At 43.1% G+C, this 24,827-nt stretch overlaps 1 protein-coding gene across 6 annotated transcripts; it reads right to left on the reverse strand.

The window, feature by feature from the left end:
* Positions 1-6,133: 6,133 nt before the first annotated feature.
* LOC137607151 (myocyte-specific enhancer factor 2D homolog) lies at positions 6,134-23,289 on the reverse strand. Of its 6 annotated transcripts, none has more exons than XM_068332677.1 (13): positions 23,102-23,289; positions 19,924-19,996; positions 18,343-18,680; positions 16,476-16,679; positions 15,860-15,997; positions 15,286-15,502; positions 14,895-14,951; positions 14,535-14,716; positions 12,302-12,431; positions 12,045-12,219; positions 11,030-11,098; positions 10,330-10,380; positions 6,134-9,841 (listed from the first exon to the last, which is right to left on the reverse strand). In XM_068332677.1, exons 3-13 carry the CDS (start codon positions 18,394-18,396, stop codon positions 9,376-9,378), a joined length of 1,743 nt encoding a protein of 580 aa, XP_068188778.1. In that variant the 5' UTR covers positions 18,397-18,680; positions 19,924-19,996; positions 23,102-23,289; the 3' UTR covers positions 6,134-9,375. The 6 variants fall into 6 exon arrangements, with proteins under 6 accessions (XP_068188778.1, XP_068188780.1, XP_068188779.1 ...); XM_068332679.1 differs by lacking the exon at positions 23,102-23,289 and adding an exon at positions 22,898-22,948; XM_068332678.1 differs by lacking the exon at positions 23,102-23,289 and adding an exon at positions 20,828-21,744.
* Between the last annotated feature and the right edge of the window lie 1,538 nt (positions 23,290-24,827).

Consider the following 24,827-nt stretch of genomic DNA (forward strand, 5'->3'; position numbering starts at 1 on the left):
CCAGGCCGAACCTGACCCGGTCCACCTGTCCCCACAGGTGTGTGGCTGTGGCTGTGGATGTGCTCCTCTTTAGTGGTGGTGGACACAATCACATCATCTATGGATGCGCTGCAGCCGGACAAACCCACCGGGACGGAGTTTACCGGACGCTGGAGCGTTACGCATCCCAAAAGTCTGACGTCCTGAGACGCTGGATGGTGAGGACTGGACACGACATGCTGCTCGTTCACACTGGTTGATGTCTGCTTCATCAGGCTGGATTTAATATTCGTGTCCCGGTCCGTTTGGATCACCAGCAGGAGAACGAAGGCGGTAAAGAACCGGGTTCGGGCCTGAACAGCAGAACGCGCCGTGATTTTACGCAGAGGAACGGCTTCCGGGAAGCGAGTGGCGAAAAAACAGAGAGGAAATAGAAACTGGTTTGGTTTTCCTGTCATTTGAAAGGTGTGGTATCGTGGATGAGCAGGTTTCTTGATGTCATGTGACACAGTGTCTTCTTATTGGTCCTAAACACCTTAGACATGATTCTTCTAATACTGTAATTCACTTTGATAACATTACTTTATCCACGGTGCGCTGGCGTCGCGCCCGGAGTGTCCCCCGCCTCACGCCCTCAGTCAGCTGGGATAGAATCCAGCCCCCCATGACCCCACAGCGGATGAAGTTGATGATGAATCAATGAATCAATGAATCAATGAAGGAATGAGCAACATTGCATAGCAGGGAGGGCGTGGCCAGGAGTCCAGGTAAACGCACCAATCATTGGAGCAGACCTCAGCAAGAAGGGCGTGGCATCCAGGTAATATCACCAATCATAGGAGCAGACCTTAGTCTGGAGGGCGTGGCCAGGAGTCCAGCGAAGCACCAATCAGCAGAGCTACCGAGCACACCCGGAAGAGGAAACAAAACAATAACACGCCCCCCCCTTACGATCAACCCCCCATCGGGTTTAAACAGTACATTTTAATCAAAGACCCCATTTTTAAACTACTCTGACGTCATCTTTCCATTTCCACCACACAAACACCTGAACCAGGTGTCAGCCGAACATTCCGGACCCTTTCTGATTCTGATCGGTATTAACAGTGATTATTGGTAAAGAACTGGACCCGAGGTAGACCTAAGAAACGGACTTGACCCCCCACCCCACCCCTCCGGGTATGTGACTGTGGCTATGGAAAAGCTCCTCCCAAGTGGTGGTGGACACAATCACATCATCCCAGGATGCGCTGCAGCCGGACAAACCCACCGGGACGGAGTTTACCGGACGAGCTTTATTTCAAAAGTACATTTTTAATATCAGATTTTTTTTCTAGAAATTATTCACAAACACTTGTTTTCAGGAGTTTTCCCATTTAATGTTTTTGTTTTACTGATCGAAAGTATTCCTTTGTGTCTAAACATGATGTAAATGTTAGTTTTGGGCTATTTTCCCTTTGAGGGATGTTTTTCTGTCTGTAAAATTTGAGTCTCAAAGTGAATCTTATTAATATGTGGGACTTTATAAAGTTCAATAAAATTTTATTATCAACAAAAACTGCAAACTGCACCTGATAATGATTGAAATGATTTATGAATTTTCATCCAGCCACCGAGGAAACGGTGTGTAATTCCTCTACTGGAGGACACAGGAACCCGGAAATGTCTGAAACTGTTGCTTCTCCAGGCCGAACCTGACCCGGTCCACCTGTCCCCACAGGTGTGTGGCTGTGGCTGTGCTCCTCTTTAGTGGTGGTGGACACAATCACATCATCTATGGATGCGCTGCAGCCGGACAAACCCACCGGAACGGAGTTTACCGGACGCTGGAGCGTTACGCATCCCAAAAGTCTGACGTCCTGAGACGCTGGATGGTGAGGACTGGACACGACATGCTGCTCGTTCACACTGGTTGATGTCTGCTTCATCAGGTTGGATTTAATATTCGTGTCCCGGTCCGTTTGGATCACCAGCAGGAGACCGAAGGCGGTAAAGAACCAGGTTCGGGTCTGAACAGCAGAACGCGCCGTGATTTTACGCAGAGGAACGGCTTCCGGGAAGCGAGTGGCGGAAAACAGAGAGGAAATAGAAACTGGTTTGGTTTTCCTGTCTTTTGAAAGGTGTGGTATCGTGGATGAGCAGGTTTCTTGATGTCACGTGACACAGTGTCTTCTTATTGGTCCTAAACACCTTAGACATGATTCTTCTAATACTGTAATTCACTTTGATAACATTACTTTATCCACGGTGCGCTGGCGTCGCGCCCGGAGTTTCCCCCGCCTCGCCCTCAGCTGGGATAGAATCCAGCCCCCCATGACCCCACAGGGGATGTAGTTGATGATGGATGGATGAATGAATAAATGAATGAATGAATGCATCAATGAAGGAATGAATGAATCAATGAATCAATGAAGGAATGAGCAACATTGCATAGCAGGGAGGGCGTGGCCAGGAGTCCAGGTAAACGCACCAATCATTGGAGCAGACCTCAGCAAGAAGGGCGTGGCATCCAGGTAATATCACCAATCATAGGAGCAGACCTTAGTCTGGAGGGCGTGGCCAGGAGTCCAGCGAAGCACCAATCAGCAGAGCTACCGAGCTCACCCGGAAGAGGAAACAAAACAATAACACGCCCCCCCCTTACGATCAACCCCCCATCGGGTTTAAATAGTACATTTTAGTCAAAGACCCTATTTTTAAACTACTCTGACGTCATCTTTCCATTTCCACCACACAAACACCTGAACCAGGTGTCAGCCGAACATTCCGGACCCTTTCTGATTCTGATCGGTATTAACAGTGATTATTGGTAAAGAACTGGACCCGAGGTAGACCTAAGAAACGAACTGGACCCCCCCCCCCACCCCACCGGGTATGTGACTGTGGCTATGGAAAAGCTCCTCCCAAGTGGTGGTGGACACAATCACATCATCCCAGGATGCGCTGCAGCCGGACAAACCCACCGGGACGGAGTTTACCGGACGAGCTTTATATCAAAAGTACATTTTTAATATTAGATTTTTTTTCAATAAATTATTCACAAGAAGTTGTTTTCAGGAGTTTTCCCATTTAATGTTTTTGTTTTACTGATCGAAAGTATTCCTTTGTGTCTAAACATGATTTAAATGTTAGTTTTGGGCTATTTTCCTTTTCAGGGATGTTTTTCTGTCTGTGAATGAGTCTCAAAGTGAATCTTATTAATATGTGGGACTTTATAAAGTTCAATAAAAATTTATTATCAACAAAAACTGCAAACTGCACCTGATAATGATTGAAATGATTTATGGATTTTCATCCAGCCTACCGAGGAAACGGTGCGTAATTCCTCTACTGGAGGACACAGGAACCCGGAAATGTCTGAAACTGTTGCTTCTCCAGGCCGAACCTGACCCGGTCCACCTGTCCCCACAGGTGTGTGACTGTGGCTGTGCTCCTCTTTAGTGGTGGTGGACACAATCACATCATCTATGGATGCGCTGCAGCCGGACAAACCCACCGGGACGGAGTTTACCGGACGCTGGAGCGTTACGCATCCCAAAAGTCTGACGTCCTGAGACGCTGGATGGTGAGGACTGGACCCGACATGCTGCTCGATCACACTGGTTGATGTCTGCTTCATCAGGCTGGATTTAAAGTTCGTGTCTCGGTCCGTTTGGATCACCAGCAGGAGACCGAAGGCGGTAAAGAACCGGGTTCGGGCCTGAACAGCAGAACGCGCCGTGATTTTACGCAGAGGAACGGCTTCCGGGAAGCGAGTGGCGGAAAACAGAGAGGAAATAGAAACTGGTTTGGTTTTCCTGTCACAGTGTCTTCTTATTGGTCCTAAACACCTTAGACATGATTTTTCTAATACTGTAATTCACTTTGATAACATTACTTTATCCACGGTGTGCTGGCGTCACGGCCGGAGTTTCCCCCGCCTCACGCCCTCAGTCAGCTGGGATAGAATCCAGCCCCCCATGACCCCACAGCGGATGAAGTTGATGATAAATGAATGAATGAATGAATCAATGAAGGAATGAATCAATGAAGGAATGAGCAACATTTCATAGCAGGAAGGGCGTGATGAAGTTGATGACGGATGAATGAATGAATGAATGAATGAATGAATGAATGGCTCCAGCGGCAGCAAATTGCGACAGCAGGAAGGGCGTGGCCAGGAGTCCAGGTAACCAATCATCTGAGTAGATCTCAGCAGGAAGGGCGTGGCATCCAGGTAACCTCACCAATCATAGGAGCAGTCTGGAGGGCGTGTCCAGTAGTCCAGCGAGGCACCAATCATAGCAGAGCTACCGAGCTCACCCGGAAGAGGAAGTTGAGGCGGGGAGAGATGAGATCAAACTAAACAACCGGAACAGGTTCGGATTTAAATCATCTTAAATCAAACTCTCAATTTTTACCTTAGACCCTTTTTTTTTTAAACTAGTCTGACCCTCGTCTTTCCATTTCTACCACACAAACACCTGGACGAGGTGTCAGCAGGACATTCTGGACCCTTTTTGTATTTGGCGTCTAGATTGCGGTCCTGTAGGGTCACGCCCCCCCCCCAATGGCCCGCTGGCTGCGGTTGGACATGCGGGAGAGAAAGATGAGAGGGTTCTGATTGGTATAAATTGGCAAAGAACTGGACCCGGGATTGACCTAAAAAACTACCCTGGCCCGGTCCACCTGGCCCCCCAGGTATGTGTCTGTGGGTGTGGATGCGCTCCTCTCAAGTGGTGGTGCAGGATGTAGTCGGGAGTCACCAAAATATTTAAATAATATTAGATTGTTATATGAATTACACACACGAATAATTCATATAAGTAAGATGTATTATAATTCTAACTAGCAGTAACCCCCCCCCCCTTCTCGTTAGTTTCTTAAAGGTAAAGTAGATGATTGTTCTTCTGGGTTCGGAGTCGGACACGTAAAACTGAAATGTGTAATATGGCCATTGACCACAGGAGGGCAGTGTCACTAGCGTGTGTTCATGTCCGGTGGTCGCTCAAAATAAAAGCGTCAAACGAACAGGAAATATGTTTGATTCAATTTCACGAGAAAAGTACGACCGAAAACTGGTGAGTTTTTCATCTGTTTACATCATTTTTGAGCGATTGCTACCTTCCAAATAAATAGGTGTGGGGAGTTTCAAGTGAGGAGATTGGAGGGCGTGGCCTCCAGGTAACCGCACCTATCATTGGAGCAGACCTCCAACAACCAGCCCACCGAGGAACCGGCGCGGATTTCTTCTAGTGGAGGACCCGGGAATGTCTGAAACTGTTGCTTCTCCAGGCCGAACCTGACCTGGTCAACTTGTCCCCCCCCCCCAGGTGTGTGACTGTGGATGAGCTCCTCCCACGTGGTGCTGAACACACATCATCTCAGGATGCGCTGCAGCCGGACAAACCCACCGGGACGGAGTTTACCGGACGCTGGGATGTGGCTGGAGCGTTACGCAGTGGACTCCAGGAAGTAGACGGGAGCTACAAAAGCAATCAGGTGTGCTTTATATCAAAAGTAAATATTTAATATTAGATTTTTTTCTCTATAAATTATCCACAAGAAGTTGTTTTCAGGACTTTTTCCAATTTATGTTTTTACTAAATCAAAAAAAAATTTTTTAAACATGATTTAAATGTCAGTTTGGGGCTGTTTTTCCTTTGAAAGATGTTTTTCTGTATAGAAATTAGCGTCAAAGTGAATACTTTCATAAGTTCAATAAAACTTAATTAACCCGAACAAATACAAACTACAGCTGCTGATGATTCAAATGATCGAGACAGTTTTATGGATTCCTGTCAAGACCGAGTTTCAACAAGGACTGAAAAGTCGAGGTGAAGTTGGAGTAGGAGGAAAAACAAAAGTTATAAAACATCAATTTATAAAGACGAAAATCACCTTTTAGGTGACTTTTTATGATTTTTAAAAAAAGGAAAAACACGAATCAGAAAAACAAACCCTTGTAAATTTTCCTCTGAGCTTCACTCACCTCTCATCTGGATGTCAGGACAGAAATCTTTTTAAAAAATCATCTTATTAAGTGAAAAATTTACAGCAATAAATTTTAATTCCATGTAAACACAGAAATAAAAAAAAATACTTGAAAAAACTTGATCAATTGTATCAAAGGTTCTTCCTTCATTCACCGTTTCTTCTTTATAACAAATCAGAAAAGGAACCAGACTCGTATTCGTTTCACTCAGTTTGTCTATTTAATATATAAAATACGGTAAAACATACGCAAAAAGGGTAAGGTCTCAAGGGACTTGGATACTTTGGTACAACAAACACTTTTTTGTAAAAGCGGTATAGAATTTCAATAACATATCAGTGCATACTTTGTATATGAAAATATACACAAATTGTATATCATTCTCAAAAAAAGAAAAAACCCAAAAAACGACAAAAAGAAATATTTTCTTTACAACAAAAACCCAAAGCGGACTAGCTCAACACAATATATTAGCTATAAATTTCATCTTTAGTATTTCATATGCTACATTATTCTGAGTTGTTTGAAAACTCACTTGTGATGCATGTCCTTTTATTGTTGTATGTAACATACATTTTATTGTTTCCTGTATCCCATGCATTTTACATTGTTCAGATTTCATGAATTACTAATTTCAGCTGTTTCCCCTTGGTTTTCTTTTTTTTTTTTTGTATAAATATATCCTATATCTTAATTAAAACTGCAGCATTTAACTGGTATTTCCTTCATTGCATTTGCTAATACCACAATAACTGATCGTGCAATTTTCAGCAAGTTGTTTAAAACAAAAGGAAACCAGCACTATATGTTTATGATAAGATAAAATAAGAGAAAACAGTTGACTATCCTACACAAAATAGCAATAAAATAAAAGCTCCATAATAATATCAATAATTATAATAGACAATGGAACTGTCACCAGCACAAATTAATTCAAAAATAGTGAGTTTCTAAAAAACATTGTACACAACAGGTAACAGGGGTGCAGGTTTCGTTTCTCGTATAGATTGTCGTGACTACGCCGCTATAGATGGGACAGAGGACCGTTCTGTACATGAAGGAAATGGGTGTGGTGTCACGTGTCGGTGAACCGTCCAATGAAATCAAGTGCTTTTATGAATGGAAATGCATCAATCAGGAGAGGAAACAGAAGCAGCTAGTCAGGCGGAGCTGCAAAAGGTAAAAATTCTGCATTTTAGGAAACAGTCTTGTCGTTATTTCTCCTCCAAATTTAAAATCTGCTTAAAATTGATGTCAAATTCACTCAGAACAGAGATGATAGTTTAGCAACAGAAGCGCTAACAGGTGTGTTTTCATTCCACAGAGCAAAGGGAGCTGTTGGCTCCTTATTTCTTGCTAAGCTAACCAGCACTGATCTACATAGAAGGAAATGTTTCTTAAACTACTGCACCGTTCCTTTCATTTGTCCAACGTGATTGGTTGATGAGGGTCAGCTGAGAGGAGTAAAACAGCACCCACCTGACGTTAGCTTAGTGAAGCTAGCCACCACACTCGAATGAGGGACAGAAGAACGGCCTGATCGTGGGGAAACATCAAAAAAACACTGTGGTGAAAATTATGACAGGGAGACGAAGATGTCGTTTCTGGACGTTCAGGATTTAGAGGAAATTTTCTATTTGCAGGATAGAAACAACCTGAATACGCAAACTTGAAATGGTTCAGACAAAACAAGTCTGAACGCGAAAAAGAACGCTTACAGGACGCTTTAATCCAAAGTGGGAACAGGCGTCATCTGCGTACGCTGGGTGTGGAAACGATTCCATAGAAGTGTCTCATCTAAAACTACAATATTATAATTATTAAGTGAGTGGCAGTGTCTCGTCACGTCACGGACAATTTTCTTTGATCGTGGGTTTTCTAAAATGTGTGATAGAGTATGACGACACCACAACCAAGCAGGCCTCTGTGAACGAAGGACAGAAAGTGCGCACACACACACACACACACACCATCAACACTAGCATAAAATAGGATTACTGAAAGTCTGAGCTGCCGGCGCTACCCGGTGTGACCCCCACCCCACCCCCTGCACCGCATCTCAAAACATATCAAATTCACACTCATATATGCAAAACAGATCCACTGAGAATCAACACATTGCTTGTTTTTAGGGATACCTAGCAAAGTCTATGCAAATATATTCATATGTACATACACATCGTCGAAGCCGAAAAGCTAAGTTTTACTTTGTCGCCAACCAAAGCGGTAGAAATATAGAAAATGTCTTTTTCCTTTTTCACTTTTTCGAAACACGGCAAAGAGCTAAGGAGCACTAGAGAGAGCTAAAGAGGACATCAACGCTTTTGTATAAGGAGTGATTTTTATACAAAGTCAAAATTCCTACTTCTGGACGACTAACAGACCTTCAAAACAGACTTTTTTTTCTTTTTTGAAATACCAACAGATAAAGAACACTTGGACTGAAAGAACCAAATACGTCCTTACTGATAAAAAGCCACCAGGGGCTGAAAAAACTCACTACGCTATGTTGGATCGGGTGGCGTCTACTTCCTGGTCGATAAGGTGAGCCGGATCCGGAGGGATTTTTGGAGCGATTGGTTTCCAGAGGTGAGGTGAGATGGAAAGCAACAGTTTTTAGGTATGTGTGTGTGTGTGTGTGTGTGTGTGTGTGTGTGAGAGAGAGAGAGAGAGAGACAGTGCGACTGATGGTTCATGAGTGCTAGAGGCATTTGGCTTTTTTTTCTTATCTTGAAGAGAGGTTGATGTTGGCACAAGATCCTGGCCTCCAAAGCCACACAGCGCCCCCTGGTGGCCGACCGGCTGAGGTCGCTAAATGTGGCAGCAGAGAAAAACGTTCGTGGTGAAAGAAAAGCACCCCGTTGGAGTCCGTCTTGCTCGGAGAACCAGAAGTGCAGTTTTGAAGGTGGCTCCAGCAAAACGATCCGTTTAGTCTCAGAGAGCAGGAAGTGGGCGAGTCGTACGACGAGGTGTCGCCCGTGACGTCGACGAGTTGCGTCGTCGGTAACGTCGCAGAGCTCGATGTAAATACGTGAAGGTTAACGTGAAACACGAATGTTTTTATCGCAAGGTTTCGTCAGATTGCTAAAAAGGTTCGACGTCTGGTTCAAGCCGAGACGTTTTTAAGATCTACTGTCTATATTTAAAAACTCAGAGTGCAGTCGTCCTCATCCAGGTGTTTATTTTAAAGTTGTTGTTTTTTCTTTGTTTTTTTGTACATTTTTTGTGAGCGAAGCCTCAAGAAGTCTGGGCGACACATCCGAGTCGTGTGATTCTGGAGCGCAGAAGACGTGTGATGATGGTACAAACGTGGCAGTGGGGGGGTCGGGGGCGGTGTGGGTTTTACGGATAAGTGTGGATGTGTGTTAAAGTGTCACCAGATCGTTGCCGTGGTTACTGAGGGGTGTCGTCGTCTGTTTCCTCTATGTGACCCAGGTGTCCAGTCTCATGCGTTTGATGTTCCCCCCCTCCTGCTCCGGTTCACTCGACACCCTCAGGAGCTCTGTGGACGGGCTGTAGTCGGGCGGTATGGACCTGCTGGCGGCGCCGACGCTTCCTGTCGCCGTGGCGCCCCCACCGCCCCCGCCCCCGCCTCCTACTCCTCCACCGGCGTCGTCGCGATCGCTGCCTTCGAAGGAGCTGGCGTTACTGCTCACGCTGTCGGCGGGCGAGCGGCCGGTCGGGGGTTCCAGACACAGGAGGGAGCCGGGGTACTGGGGGGGCGCGGTCAGGACGGCCCCTCCCGAGGTCGTGGACGGCGTGGTGGAAGATGGGGGAGGGCAGGGGGTGCTGCGATCTCGGCCGGGCGAGACGGGCTCCGACTTGATGCTCACGCAAGGGTTGGTGTTGACGGTCAGCATGGCGCCTTGAGGTATATGCGTGACGGGCCTGGGGGTGGGGTGGAACAGAGGGGAGGGGGGTGGGGGGGTGAGAGAAACACACCGCTGATTATCCGACAAACAGACGTACGAGAAACTGGAAGGTCAGTCATGTGAGGAGAAAACCGACATCACACGGCACAGCACCAACAGGGAAAAGCCACACTCCAGTTCAATAATCCACTCAAGTCCGAGCCTTCAAAGCGGGGGCAGCAGCGTGCCCCCCCCCCCTCTCACGGCTCACAAAAGATCAACAGAACAGCCCAGGTAGCGTGAAATGATCGGCGTGACGGCGTGAGTCGCAGCGATGGTGTGAAGAAACTACAGATGGCAAACAGAAAATAATCCCAGGTTAGAGAACACGGTGGAAACCGGAACCCAGTCTCTTTCCTGTTTGACTGCAAACATGCTTAGAGGGGGTGGGGGGTAGGAGGTGTGGGGGGGGGGGCAGCCAAAAGCGCACAGACACACAGGAAAAAAAGAAGTGTGATACAGTACCGACCCAACCACTCATCTCTACCCAAGAGCAGGTTGGACGGCGAGCCAACGCTGTGGGGGGAAAAAAACAAAACGTTGACACCCAAACCGGAGGGAAAGAGGCTGATCTGAGGCGTGTGTGTGTGTGTGTGTGGAGAAAAAAAGGTCAATCGTTCATCGCAAGCAACGGCAAAGATGTTAAGACCAAGCTGCTGAATTTCTGCTCCAGACATCAGAATTATTTACACAAACATAAATGTGAAGGAGCAGAAAAGGAAGAGGAGGAACCCCCTGAGGGATGGAGGCTCCGTTTGTCACAAATAAATGTGCTTTTCTTGCTCATTTTATCCACGTGACTGAATGTCTGTGCTTTTTAACTAGATTTTGACATTTTTATCAATATTTAACTCTGCAGATGTTTTGTTTTTCATTTAAGGCATCAAGCTGAGACATGTAAAAGGTAAAAGTTCTTCAAACTTTTGCATGTAATCAACTTTAAAAAGTCAAACTCCATCTGCTCAGAGCTGGAATTTGAACTGAATTATGAAAAGAATATCTTATTTTTTGAAAATAGCATCAGTAGTTAAGTTCTTTAATTTACTGATGATGCTGAATAAAAGCAGAGACGGTTTCACACCCGATCCCCACTACTGGTTCAGTCTTTACAGAATTTGTCATTGTTTTTAGAGGATGGCGTGTCTCGTATCGGTGGGGGGTTCACCTCAGATTGGCAGCCAGGCCGGACGCCTGGCTAGACTGCTCGCTGCTCTGTTTGTCCACGCCCCACATGCTGTGGACAAGAGGAGAGAACAACTTCAAGGATCCAAAAACCCAACGCCGAAGCCTGCAGCCGCGTCACGTCTGATCCAACACACAGGAAGTTTATTACCTGTATAAAACCTTCAAACAAAAAACGGCTCGACTTTAAGTGGGATTTCCTAAAATGATTTGCCTTCTTGTGTAATTTTTAATTTTTCAAGTGAAAATCCATGATTTATATAGTTGCAGCAAGTTACATTAAAACCTGAGATTCTTCAAATGAAACAAGGAAAGGTTCAACTTTAAAACACCTCGATAAAGTAATATCATCTGATAAATAGTTCATATTTAAACAAAACAAAATATATATAATGGTCTAAATCCCCATAAAGTTCACTGCATTTTTCATATAACTAATGATTATAAATACATAATTTATCAAACTATAAGGACATAAAATAAGCTTTAACTGCTGTCAGATGATAAACACTGAAACAACGCACTAATCCCACGTTCTACCTGGAAATCTGGATTTTAATGAAGCTCCTTCTGTGCTATACTGACCCCTTCATTAACCGTCTCATAGATGTTTCTGGCGTTACTATTGGGGGATCTTCCAGACGGTGCAGCTGCCCCCCTCCCTCCCTCCCTCCCTCCTTTCCCCACTACACGTTTCATCCTGAGGAGCATCCACAGAAACTCGCCCCCAGAATCTTTCGGCTGATGTTATGCAGGGATGGTGAGATGCTGGTGACAGATCAGTCCACTGGGGGGGATGGGAACTGCTTGCGTATAAAAGGTATGGTATGGATTACATGCAGGCTGACTGGGAGCTTTAGAAGAATCAGGGTTTCTCGATAGATGAAGAGCTTTAACTAGATCGCTGCTGTCATCACCACCATCATCATCATCTATGATGTCGGAGTGATGAAGGGCTGTCTGGAAACCAGGTGAGATAAAATAAGGTAAAGACTTACACCAGGTTGCTGAGTGATGCAATGTTAAGTTGTTGCTGCTGTTGTTGTTGCTGTTGCTGTGGTTGCTGGGTAGCGGCTTGCTGCTGATGCCATGAGGACACACTGGTCGGCAACAAGCCGCCTGGTGACGCCAGCGCGTGTAAAGCGGTGATGTCAGCGCTGGTCAGCTGGTACTCTGGGGGAGGATGAAGGACAAATGGTACACACAGGTTCTCCTTTGTTTGTTTGTTTGTTTCTGAGTGGGTGTGTGGGCTCACCTGTGTTGTACGCCGTCGGCATGGCGGAGAAGGGCAGCCCCTGAGCCAGGAGGCTCGGCGTGGCGACTGACACCACCGGCGTGGTGAGCGTTTGGGCCACCTGAGCACCCGCCGCCAGCCGCTGGGCGTTCTGCAGGGAGGAAACACAGCGGTCAGAAGAGTAACGGAGCCTTCGTCACGCGTGACGGTAAAGGCCAACATGCTGGGAACGACAACACGCATGTGGTGTGTAATGGGGTACCCAGTCGAGTAAATCAAGCGGATTTACTGTCAGGAAGTTCTTGATGACATGCATCAAAAATATTTCCTTTTTAAAAATGTGTCGTCAGATGAATTACATTAAAGGCTCGTATATAATCATCACTGTAACTTATTTAACCAAGGAATTAATGCCTTCATTTGCTAGAATAAAGAGGTGAGAGAGAGAAAGCAGATTAAATTAGCCTTTGAGAAGAAGGGAGGAGGGACAGTAAGGTGAGGTCGATAAAAATGAATCACTGCCCTCTGGAAAATTAGATTCTTTCCCATCAATTCTTGTTGATAATCAGCACCAGCAGCACCCATCGTTTTACCAGACATAAGCATCCTAAGTCCAAAATATTATTCCTTTTTATACATTTTCCAGTCTAAATAAAGTTTTGATATTATCTGTGGGGTGGGGGGGGGGGGTTGACTAATGTTTATTTTCATTGTTGTCATTAATTTGTCTTTATTTTGTATGATTAATTTTTTTCTGTTGAATGTCGGAAAATACGAACAGAAACAAAAGAGATCACCGTGAAGGAGAGAAAATTTTTGGAAAACTCAGGGTTTTTTTTTGTTTATTCTCACAGTCAAGAAGCTGAAATTTACGATTAACAAAAAAAAAAAAATCACTATTTGATTCACTATTTGACCGACAGATTACAGTTTCACACATATAAACACATGACTGAAGGAAAACGTTTGAGTGAAATGCCTTTAATGTAATAACGGCAGGTAGTGTTTCAAACAGAAACCATCTAGGAGACATTTGGGTGGAGGGTGAAAATGAAAGTCAAGTGTGAGCGTCAGTGAACAGTAAACATGCTCTGTGGCGCGTCGCACCGCTACGTCAAGTGAAAAGACACCCATGCTCTGAGTGGGATCGTATGATGGAGTGAATGGTCCTCACAGGTTCACTGGAACCGTGCACCGGCTACGATGGAGGGTTCTCTAAGGTTTGCATATCACGATTGTAACACTAGAACGATGCTGGAACAACACAACCATGAGCCCTGGACCACATGCAGTCAAAAGTGGGAACCACAAGCTGAGTCTCCAGAAATGTCAAGTGTGGCAGGAGCGAAACAGTGACAAACTCCTGTAGAGTCTGGTAACCATGCTAAGAATGTGTAGACAGTCGATAGCCGTCGACTCATGCGAGTGACTGACGTGAGGGAAATCACCTCGTTTACCAATTCCAGCTCATCCTCTGTCTGCAAAGGGTAGCAACAGAGAGGGTTACAGCTCCGAATCATACGGACTAAGATTATAGATGTCAATAATGATCACGCACAAACTGTGGATTATTATCTGGATACTATTACATAAGAGGTAAATGTTGTAGGTTAACTTTTAGAGCTTAAGTTCACACCTGAAATCAGAGACTGTGCCAAAAATCTACTTCCAATCGTCTGGAGTCAGCACAAACATTTAGCAGCAGTGCTGACGTCACCAATAAGTCCAGAACAGCTGTTCATACACTATCTGTCTCATAGGTAATGGTGGTTACATGGCTATACGCTAACAAGGGTGGATGTTTCGGTAAATCTTATCAGTGCGTCACTGGGAGTTGACTGATTCATCCAAGGCTTTGCTAACGTTTCCAGAGTAGCTGAGACGTCGAGCGAGAAACCAAACCTCCCAGATGTTTGCTGAAGAGACACAACTGACGGCTTCAAGCCTCTTCCACCAAACTACTGGACTTCATTCAAAAGAGAAAATAAATTCCCCATGTTTTCGTGTCGCGTTGCGTCTCATTCATTCATCTGTGACGCCAGACTTTTTGAGTTAAATCAAAACAACTTCCTATCCTGTTACGTCTCTAAACAAATCAGGTTCAGGCTTGTTAGCTTTGCTGTTTATAAGATTCCTTAGTTTCCTGATCCCAGTTGTGTTTACAGAAGTTTAAAGCATCTTTTTTTAATTGCGTGAACTAAAAATCCAGATTGAAAGTATGCCGACATACAACGTTCTGCTTGGTGCAGCTCACCATTTGCATTAGGCTCTTCCCACCCTGTGAGGTGATAACACGGAGGTCTGGCTTGCGGCTGTTGACCATCTGTGGGCTGGGAGGTGGAGGTGGAGACTTGGCCAGAACTACTTTACCCAGACTGTTGCCGTTTGAAACGGTGAGGAGGCCTGGGGAGGCTCTGGCACTGGTGTACCCATTAGCTGCAGGGCGACAGAAGGCGAATGGATAGAGAATAAAAACATGATCGCACAGGAAAATAAAGGCAGGTGTGAACAAAGCTACGTTTGTAATTCAGCAAATGAGAGTTATGTTTTAAACATGTCAGAGATGGCAATAAAACAAAACAGGCAGCAGGTTTACAGCAGACACATTACTCACAGACTGGACTCGGACATCCTCCGTTTGAATTATTCAGGTCACCTCCAAGAAGAGCACCTATTGAAAGAAGGACATGTTTATAACTAGATCAGGGTACTTTTAATTTCAATGTATTATATTCAACATTAGAATTTATGCGTGTTCTGTGTTTTACACAGGAGAGATTTTTTTTCTTGAATATTTTCCCTACTATGTTTACATCTAGTGTTATTTTTACTCTTAATCATTAATCGTAAGATTGTGTGCCTTAGAATTTTTAAATAAAACTGAGAAAGTGAAGCTGTTGTCAGGAGAACGTCCACTCAGGTGTGCGATGTGACCAAACAGAGAGGAGATTGGTAGTTTACGTTCATGAAGGTGTCTTCTGCTCTGCAGAGCATCGCTGTCTCACCTGCACTGGCCGGTCGCTGTGGCAACCCAGGAGACACTGAATTTCTCTGTAGAGCTGGTTGCTGTGGCGACAGGAGGTGGGCATCCGTAAGCGATGATGATGTCACGTCAGAGGTAGTTACCAGCGTGTTGCCAGGGTTACTGAATTGCAGTGTGCTTTGATTGGATGACTGGACAGTGACCGGCATGGAGAATGTCTGGGGCGCGGCGGTCGACTGCTGCAAAGACGGAGAAGAAAAGTCTTAGTTCTGTTTTTATTGTGAGACAACAAGCTTCCATTTTAAGGCTGACACTGATTGATTCTTTTTGATTATTAGTCGGTGTATTTGAGTCCATATATATTCTATATCTGTGATGGGATAGTGATGGAATCTTAAAAAGTTAATATCATCCAAGGAGATGTAACTGGGTTTAATTACTGTACGTGTAAACAAGTCACATTTGAGGATGTACATTTTCTAGGAATACAATAAAAGTAAATAACTTTACAAAATACAAGCAAGACTCATAAAATTGTCTACGCTGCATTAAATATGAGCACTGTTAGGTTTTGAAATGAACGTTAGATGACTTACTCCATAACGTTTGAAGAGGACGTCCAGGTCTTCTGTGGTTTTACGGAATTTGTCGTCATTTAGGGGGCTTTGGTCGATGGAGTCCTCCCCATCTGGTTCCGGACTGTCACAACCATTGAAGCCTTTCTTTCTCAAAGTCTAGAAGAAGAAAAGAGAATTCTTTGAGAAAAGAGTCAAATCATCCAATCTGTGCGGAAACAAGTGATGCCTCCTTTTTTTTTTTTTTTTACGTCCTCAATCCATGTGGCATATCCGAGAACTGTGCGCTTACAGTTTCCTAAGTGATGATTGAATCTGTGTCTGGTTCAATTAAATAACAGCTGTAGCTCTCTAATACTTTTTGTCATCACATTACTTGAAGAATTAACTATAATTAGCAGCAGATTGTTCCCAACAGCTGAGAAGATTCATCAAGATTTGTAATTTTAACACATGTAAAGTGACAGAAGCCGCTTCCTGATTAATAAATTCAATTAGTTATTGCATTTTATTAAATTTTAAACCAATCATTACTGAGGAGAAGGAGAAAAGCGATAACATATGTGAAAAATGCAATTAAAACAAAGACTTGTTGATCAATTCATCTTGTTTAAACACAATCGACTGACGGGTTCACCTCGATGATGTCTGCGTTAGTCCGGCTCTCGTGAGGCTCATTGTACTCTGTGTATTTGAGGAGGACTTTGTCCATGTCGGTGCTGGCGTACTGGAACAGCTTGTTGGCGTGGTTGAAGATGATCAGTGCAATCTCACAGTCGCACAGGACGCTCAGCTCGTAGGCTTTCTTCATCAGGCCGAACTTTCTCTTTGTGAAGGTCACCTGGGTCGAAAAATGTACAGCAGGTTAGCGAGCGGACGTCAGGACAGGAGGCGGGAAAACAAAACAAAAAACAGGTCAGATTGTTTGTACAGGTCTTCAGTGATCACATAAAATACAGTCTAAATGCAATCCTTACATGCAGTCGCATCTCTTACAGATTGACATTCAAATTATACTAATAATAGGAGCCAACTTGTTTCTGCTCCTGTTTTCCAAAACAGGATATAGTACTACAATAATACAATTAATGGTGAATTCAAGCAAGGTGAAAACTGAAGGCAAATCCTTTGCATTGTGTTTACTTTAGTAATTACCATGATGTGGGTTATTACTGTGTGATGAAAACACAAAGCACACAATAGTGAGACCTTGTAAGACGGAGAAGATGACACTGAATGCCTCATCATATCTGCAGGAAGTGGCTTTCCCAGTGAATGCAAGTTTTTTTGAGTACAGGTAATTTAACAAGGTTTCAGTAACACTATAATCCATACTGCATGCAAATACTTTCACACATCTCATGTGGCCGTAGTGTCACGGACGATTGAATGTGTGCTCAGTTTTCGTTGTACAACACATCTGTCTGCAGTTTCTGGTCAGATCTGTGACGACATGGACTTGGAATTGAAAACAAAATGTTGATGGAAGCTTAAAATATTCCACATTAACATTTTTGTACTTCTACTCATCTGACCCAGCTGAAAAAACAAAAAAAGATTTCAGTCAGAGGGGAGAAAAAGAGCCGCTCTGAAGGAGCTGCTGAGCTCTTAACACTGATCCGGGACTATTTATAAAGAACAATTGATGACAACACTTTACAAATCTGTGCCACATGGCAGAAGCGCTAAAAGAAGGCACTCGTATACACACGACTGCGTGCGTGGAAACAAATGTGGAGAGCTGAGAAAAATGAGGCAACATATTCTGGGATGTCTTTAAACCATTTACTGATATTTTTCTGCAGAGAAAAACACTTTATTTGACAAAAACAAGCAGCTTCCCTACTGTGAAGTGCGGTGGCAACATCTCAAGGCGAGGAAACAAATAACTGAGCTGAAAAAGAACATTCTGTGAAGACAACCTGCTTAAGAGCGCTTGACTCATTTCAAATTAATAGATTTGAATAGAACGGGTCAAACTGAAAACTGAAAAAACACAACAGAAGAGCTTCAGAATGAGAAACTAGGCAATTTGATTCCAAGGACACAGATGCTGCATCTCCTGTGAAAACTCATTACAAGATGATGTACATACACAATAACTCTATTAAAGCAGAATAACAGCTGAATTCTATAGTAATTGAATGCTGCCGATATAAACCTTGCATTTCAAACCTCAATAATGTTTAAGCTGGTACCTTAAATTGAGAAATATTAACGTGTTTTTCCAAAACCCTTTTTCATTGAAGTTCTCAAATGTAAAATGTTGTATTTACCCAACCATGAAAAAAGATCTTTATGTAGGTAGGGCTGTCAAAACGTTTCAAAAAAGTTCAATCGCGACTTAAAGAACAACAGAAGATTCTGATCCACATTTAATAAGAATTTGTGGTCCTTGGAAGTTCTCTCTATTCGGTGCTCAAGGCATTTGAAAACTTGTCAGAATAATTCAAAGAATTGTTTTGCAGCAAGATCCATCACCAGAAAACAAAGTTAAGACTCACCTGCTTATTTCTTTCATCTGTGATCCTTTGGATCTGAATCTTTTTTCTACCCATGATGCTTTACAGGTGTGGAGACAGAAGTCAGGAGTCAGTCAAGTGGAGAAGCGCCTCTCGGAGGGTGACAGAGGAGGTGCAGTCTACTACCTCTTACTTCAACCCAAAGACACTCAGACACAGTCATACATCCGAGGAAACACACACATGGCCAGGGGCGGCGGCGTGAAGAGTGGTCGCTCTGCTCGTCGTGAAGCCTGTCCTCAGTTCATAGCTCCTTCAACAGGAACAAGAGAGGCAAATTTCCCTGCAGCTGCTGTGGTGAGGAGGACGTCACTTCCCTCCTGCGTAAGACAGAGATGAAAAGGTTATTCAAACATCCTTTCTGTGTGTAACTTATCAGACTAACGTCAAAACATGGCGCCCCAGGGTGTGACTGTTTCGGTCAAAATCTGTCAAGTGCAACTCTTCTTAGCCGCACTTGTGTGTCTGGTGAAAAAAACATACTGAAACATATTTCAGCAATTTGGCACACAGATGGCTGCCTTCAAACTATAATTAAAATGTATTTTGTAGATTATTTGGCACTTGTTAGTTAGGCTGCGTCCTGCAAAATCCGTCCTTAATAGTGTGTTTGTGTGAAGACTCCTTCCATGTTTTTCAAAAGGGGAAAAGAACAAAATGAATTCCAAACAGCATTGTGAAACATCGCAATGTTGAAACTTATCTGTTCTCATTATACAGTATTTTCACTCGTTCCACCCATCCCCAGGTCCAAAAAGCCCAACCAGGAACAGATTCAGCTGCAGACGCAACTGTCCAGCGAAAGGCTTTAAAATGTGCGGACAAAAAGTTCAGCGTCAACAGGACTGTGCTGCTTTTGACAAGGGATAGTAAAAGGTATATTTCATTTAATAGGTTCAGAGATTTAACAGTTATATTTCACTGTGCAATGGCACACTATGGCAATACCATAATTTCCTTCACATAACTTTCACACGGTAAACTTGACGATGGTTGTCAGTGTGGAGGCAGTTGCCATGTCTACAAAGCAACCCACAGCCGATATCACTTCATGCAATTCATGCTAAGACTTATTAGTTAATGCTAAAACTAAGACTTTATTTGTGTGAAATGGAGTCAGCCTGTTTTAATTTTTCCTGCGCATCATTTTGCTCTTGCTATTTTAGGGCGATTCACCACTGAAACATTCCCTGCAATTTATTTGTTTAAAGGAGAATCGCAGAAGTTGAGCAAAGGATGCCGCAAAAATAAATGAACAGTTTAAAGACCTTGAAATTAAAGTATAATGGAGTTAATAGAAAAAGTGAGTCATATGGGATGGAGGCTATTAGTGGTTTAGATCATATCGGCAGGAACAAGTAAGCAATGACGTACTTAAAACAAGAATTGCTTCACACAACTCTGAAGGCGGTACTGTAGGTGCGCCAGCTGCTAACAACATTCCACATTTACAACATCTTAAGCAACATTAAGTCACATTTACATTTTATAAACACATCGCTTTATACTTTCTACATGTAGCTTTAACACTTTAACTACCACCGCACACAGTGTACAGGCTACCTTGGGAGCTCTAAAAATCCAACTGCTTGCTTGCATTGATTGGACGAATCACAACTGCTGCTGACCTTGGTCACTGGAATAAGAAAAGAAGAAACCAATTCAATTGTTTGCCTTCATAAAAATTCAGTGTTTTCCCTGTTAAGGCAGCAACATTTTAGCGCCATGGTAATCCCTGTCCTTATGTCACATTACACAAAAAGGATTTGAAATGTTCGGCGTGGAACACAGAATGTAACGACGAGGAAAACGTGTGCTGTCGTATCAGATTCAGAAATGACGGAGGAGTAACCGCATAGCTTACATCTTTATCGACACCATGTGAGCAGTGATGATTATCAGGAACGTAACTAGAGCTCACACAATTTTTAGAGAGACATCAATATAACCCTATTTGTCTATATTTGTTTCTGCTGTGATATGTTTTACCTGACCGACAGGTCTTACTGTTCTTTGCTGACCTCCTTTTGTTTGTCGATTGTAAAATTGAATTGCCCTTTTCAGGATCAATAAAGTTGTCAGAATTTGATTGTGTTATAAGTTATAAAAGGCAATACTTCACAATTAATTGACATGTAATGGGCCAAAACACTAATTTTTATTGAAAAAACAAACAAACAAACAAAAAAAAACGTCCATGATATTACAGAGCCAGAAGTAAAGTGAATTAATCATGTTTTACGTGATTTATTTTGGGACTAGATGGAGCTTTTCCAGCACCTCTGACTGATGCCGGATCATTACAGCTCATTCAATAACTAAGGCGCCCACAAAACAATCACCACAGCAAGATATTGAGAAATACCCCATAGTTAAGAGGGTAAAATGATTAAAAAGACTCTTCCTGTCGCTACAAACTTAACCACCGTTAAGCAACAATTTTATCTTTGATTATCCGTGAACTGACCAGGAAGGGGCTGCACTGGAGGCGACTGCCGAGCCTTCTTCTCCCACACCGCCCTCTGCATGGCTGCCCTCTCATTACTGTAATTGACACGTTCATCCCTTCTCCCCCCGCCCCCTTAAGGCGCTGATGGCTCAATTAGGAGCTGGCCAGAGGACTGATTGGTTGCCAAAGATAATGAGGTCGCATCTTGGCTAAAACTGAGCCCTGCATCCAGCCAAACTCAACTCCCTCGGTGACACGGAGGAAGACACGGTGGAAAAATGAGACAGTTTACAAGTCAATCTAGAAGATACATCAGAAAATACTAGATCAAAGTGGAAAATGGTGGAAAACGAATGATTTCAAGGTGGACAAGGTCAGCCATTCCATCTTAAGGGCAGACGTTTGGTCACTACAGTGATAAATGAGCCACGCACATGTTATTTCAATCATCCAAGTGATGGTTATGCAACCCCTGAATATTCTTCTGATGAAGGACAGCACAATCAAGCTCAGGGTGGGCATCTGTCTGTTTTGGAGTAGTGTAATTAGTGGCTGTGACCTTTAGTGGATTACACACTAGCCAATGAAACGAGCTGAAGCCCGAAGATAAATGGTCAGAGATTCAGATGTGAGTTAGTTCTGTCCATCCACAGCTTTCAGATAGGGCTTTTATGATGGTCTTAATGGAATAATCTCCAACATCCAACACACAGGCAGATTTTATTTACGCTCAAAAGGTCTCAAACCTGACAAAAAATTATGACGAAAGACTGAAATATTCATGTCACCTTCAGCAAGTTTACATGTTACTGGAGCTATAAGTATCTAATTATTGTGTTCAACTGATCAATATGCCACTCAGCAATGTTGATTGGAATTTCCCAGAGTCAAAGAAGACATCTTAAAAAATTATTTTTGATCAAACTGGTGATTTTCAATCTTGCAGTCATCTAAAAAAATAAAGATGCAAATTCTCAAATCTGAGATGTAGATATTAGAGAAGGCATCTAATTTATTCATAAAATAATTTCAAAAAGCTTATGAGTCTATTAATTTACCTTCTACACCATTTCTATTGACAAGAAAACCATTTTTGAACTGCCTTTCAATAAATCTCATTTTTGATGTTGTACTGTGGTTTGATAATTTACTGCTGTGGTTGCAAAAACGACACATTACTGTGGAGGAAAAAATGTAGAATTGACTGATATTAATAATGTTAAATTAAGATTACGTCATAGACATGAAGCGGAATGCAGAAATTAATGCATTTTCTTGCCATCAAAAGAAAACCAGGGTGCAGTTTCGGGACAACTAAAAAAACAACAAGGATTCAGCACCAAATGAAAACACACAAATATGAAACCAAGCTTTGAAATTTGCCCCCTGAGATCTCAATCCCTGAGATTGCACTAACAACAGATGTTGGAATGAATCTTTCTGCAAAGACGGCCCACAGTGATGCATCAATGTCAAACTGGCCTACTTCCTCCACAGCTAACCTGGGATGGCACAGACCTGCATGTCTGCTGGTTTCACAGATGAATAGATGCTAATCCATACACCTGGCTGGGGCTGCTCTTCAGGCTCATGCATGTAAGGTAAATACTGCCATGGAGATGCTCTGACAACAGCATCTCTTCCATTAAGATTTGCATTTTGTGCATAAAAGCTGCCAACAAACACCACAATGTCATCAAGTCACCCCCACCAACAACCACCAAAAATCCATGAGAAGCAGTTTCAGGGATTTGTATGCTAATGCAAATCATTCATTCAAATGAAGGCTGAATTATATTTTTAAATCAGGCGGTTTAACTCTTATCTGTAACCGTGGGACCTGACAGATGTGTGGACGCTGAGGAGGCCCATGAACGTCAGACAGGTACCCCCACTGGCTCTAACGTGACAGGTTGGGACGCGAACGTCAACGCCACTGTCAATATCGTGGTTTGTGGATTTCGCCAAATCAAACAGGCATATTTTAAGGCAGCCATAAACGAGCTTCGATTACCAGAGGAAGGCACAAGCTACTCTACACAGGCCATTTCACAATTGTCAAGTTACGAGTCGACCGACAGCCATTACCTTCCTTACACTCTCCACACGCTCATACGCACTACTTTACATCATACTACGGACATTTTGAATACAAATAGCGACTCCTCTTCAATGTATTACAAGCTAACACCGTTTTACATATTAAATGGCATTAACTAAAATATAAAGCAATCAGATCTGCGTCTGTGCGAGGAAAAAAGACGCAGGAAGGAAATGTATCACTCCACTTACCCTGAAATATTGCTGATAAAAGCCGAAAATAGGTCTCCCGTCAGTGACTGCCGAAGCGACCCGTCTTAATTAATACGCATAAATTAATTACACCGAAGCGACGTCTCTATTTACATGAATCCGTGGCATTTTATTCCATTTAATGTTGAAGTAACTATACTGTCCACCCAAGCGATACAGCATACCCACGATCGACGTCATTGACATTAGCCCGTGATTGACACGCCCAACATCCAATGAGAACCTGACGTGCGTGTGCCTCACCCAATCAGAGGGCAGGATTGCCGAAGTGGGTTGTTCCGCGAGAGAGGACATGACGGAGGTGACGGCCATGTTCTTGCCATATAGTGTTTGTATCCCTCCGCTTCAGTATTTACCTTTTGCATGATTTTGCATGTGGGGAAAATGTCAGTGTAGCCTCAGTGTGCCCTGCCTGCTTTCCATACGAGAACCCGCTAGGACATTTGTTTCCCACGTCTGTAATCACCGCAAACGGCCCGTAAAAGTCTGTTAGAGTTGTGAAAATATAAAAATAATGAATACTTAGTGTTGTGAGGCGAAATTGTCCTCACAGACCTGTAATGAAGCCATCAGGCGTTATGGCATCACGTTATAAGGCAGCCTGCAGTTCAGTGAAACTCTAAATCCAGCTATGTGAGGTATTTACTATACATGTGAAATGAATTACTGTACAATTATTCAATATATTTTGCTGACATAGTGTAATAGCATGTGCACAATATATTTTATGGTCAATTACCCTCTATGTTTAAATAGTCCCACTATGTATGTGTGTGTAAAAAACCCACATGTATGCATAATAATATAAATATAGAGTCTTTATATCCCAGAGGTAAATTGACTTGCAGGTGCCACTTGTCTCATTTCATGACATGAGTTTAAATATTAGAATAACAGATCTTTATTTGGAAAATCCATCATGCGGCTATAATAACATGTAGATTTCATATTAAAGATTGTCCTATTCAAACATGGTTTTGAAGCAGGGGAATATCTATTTTCAAGGTCATGCAAACATACATCATAACACACTAGGTGCTTATCAGGTCATTAGGGTGTAAGCAACCAAAATTACCTCAAAGTAATTACCAGCCAGTGGCTCCCAGTGGCCCCCGGGGCATCTGCAGGAGGCATTCCTGCACCGCAACCTAATAGTAAATAGATAGTCGGCTGCCCCACATGTATAAACTACAGCCTTTGAGTTTGCTTATATTGGCTTAACATTAATTGTTTGTATTGCAAGCAATTCTGGAACAGGAGCCAAAGTTCTAGAGGGGTTTATTTTTTTCAGTTCATTCCCGCTGCATTAATTTATTTGTGAATATACGTCGACGTGTTCACATCAAGGAAAAGCTGCATTTACACCAGTTTGTGCGCAACACTGGAAAAACTGTCTGTTTTACCCCTACAGCAAGAAATTCTAGCTTGTTTATTCTCTCGCAGCATAATCCATCCTGTTCTTTTCCACGAGAAACACTGACAGGCACTTTGAAGGAGTTTTTCAGTCGGGTGTTACCGGAGGAGAGAGATTGGAATACTTGTCAAGTTGTCACTTTTGCCTCCCAGAGGTTTTCTTTTTCTTTTATATGTGAAAAGGTTTGAACAAAATGACGTTATCCTCATTTAACAGATGTTTTGAGCCTCCAGAACAGATACTGTGTGGTATTATTATTCCACAACAGGAGTGCATCGTTGTTAGTCTCTA

This window comes from Antennarius striatus, chromosome 14 (genome assembly GCF_040054535.1).
Source record: "Antennarius striatus isolate MH-2024 chromosome 14, ASM4005453v1, whole genome shotgun sequence".
Taxonomy (NCBI): domain Eukaryota; kingdom Metazoa; phylum Chordata; class Actinopteri; order Lophiiformes; family Antennariidae; genus Antennarius; species Antennarius striatus.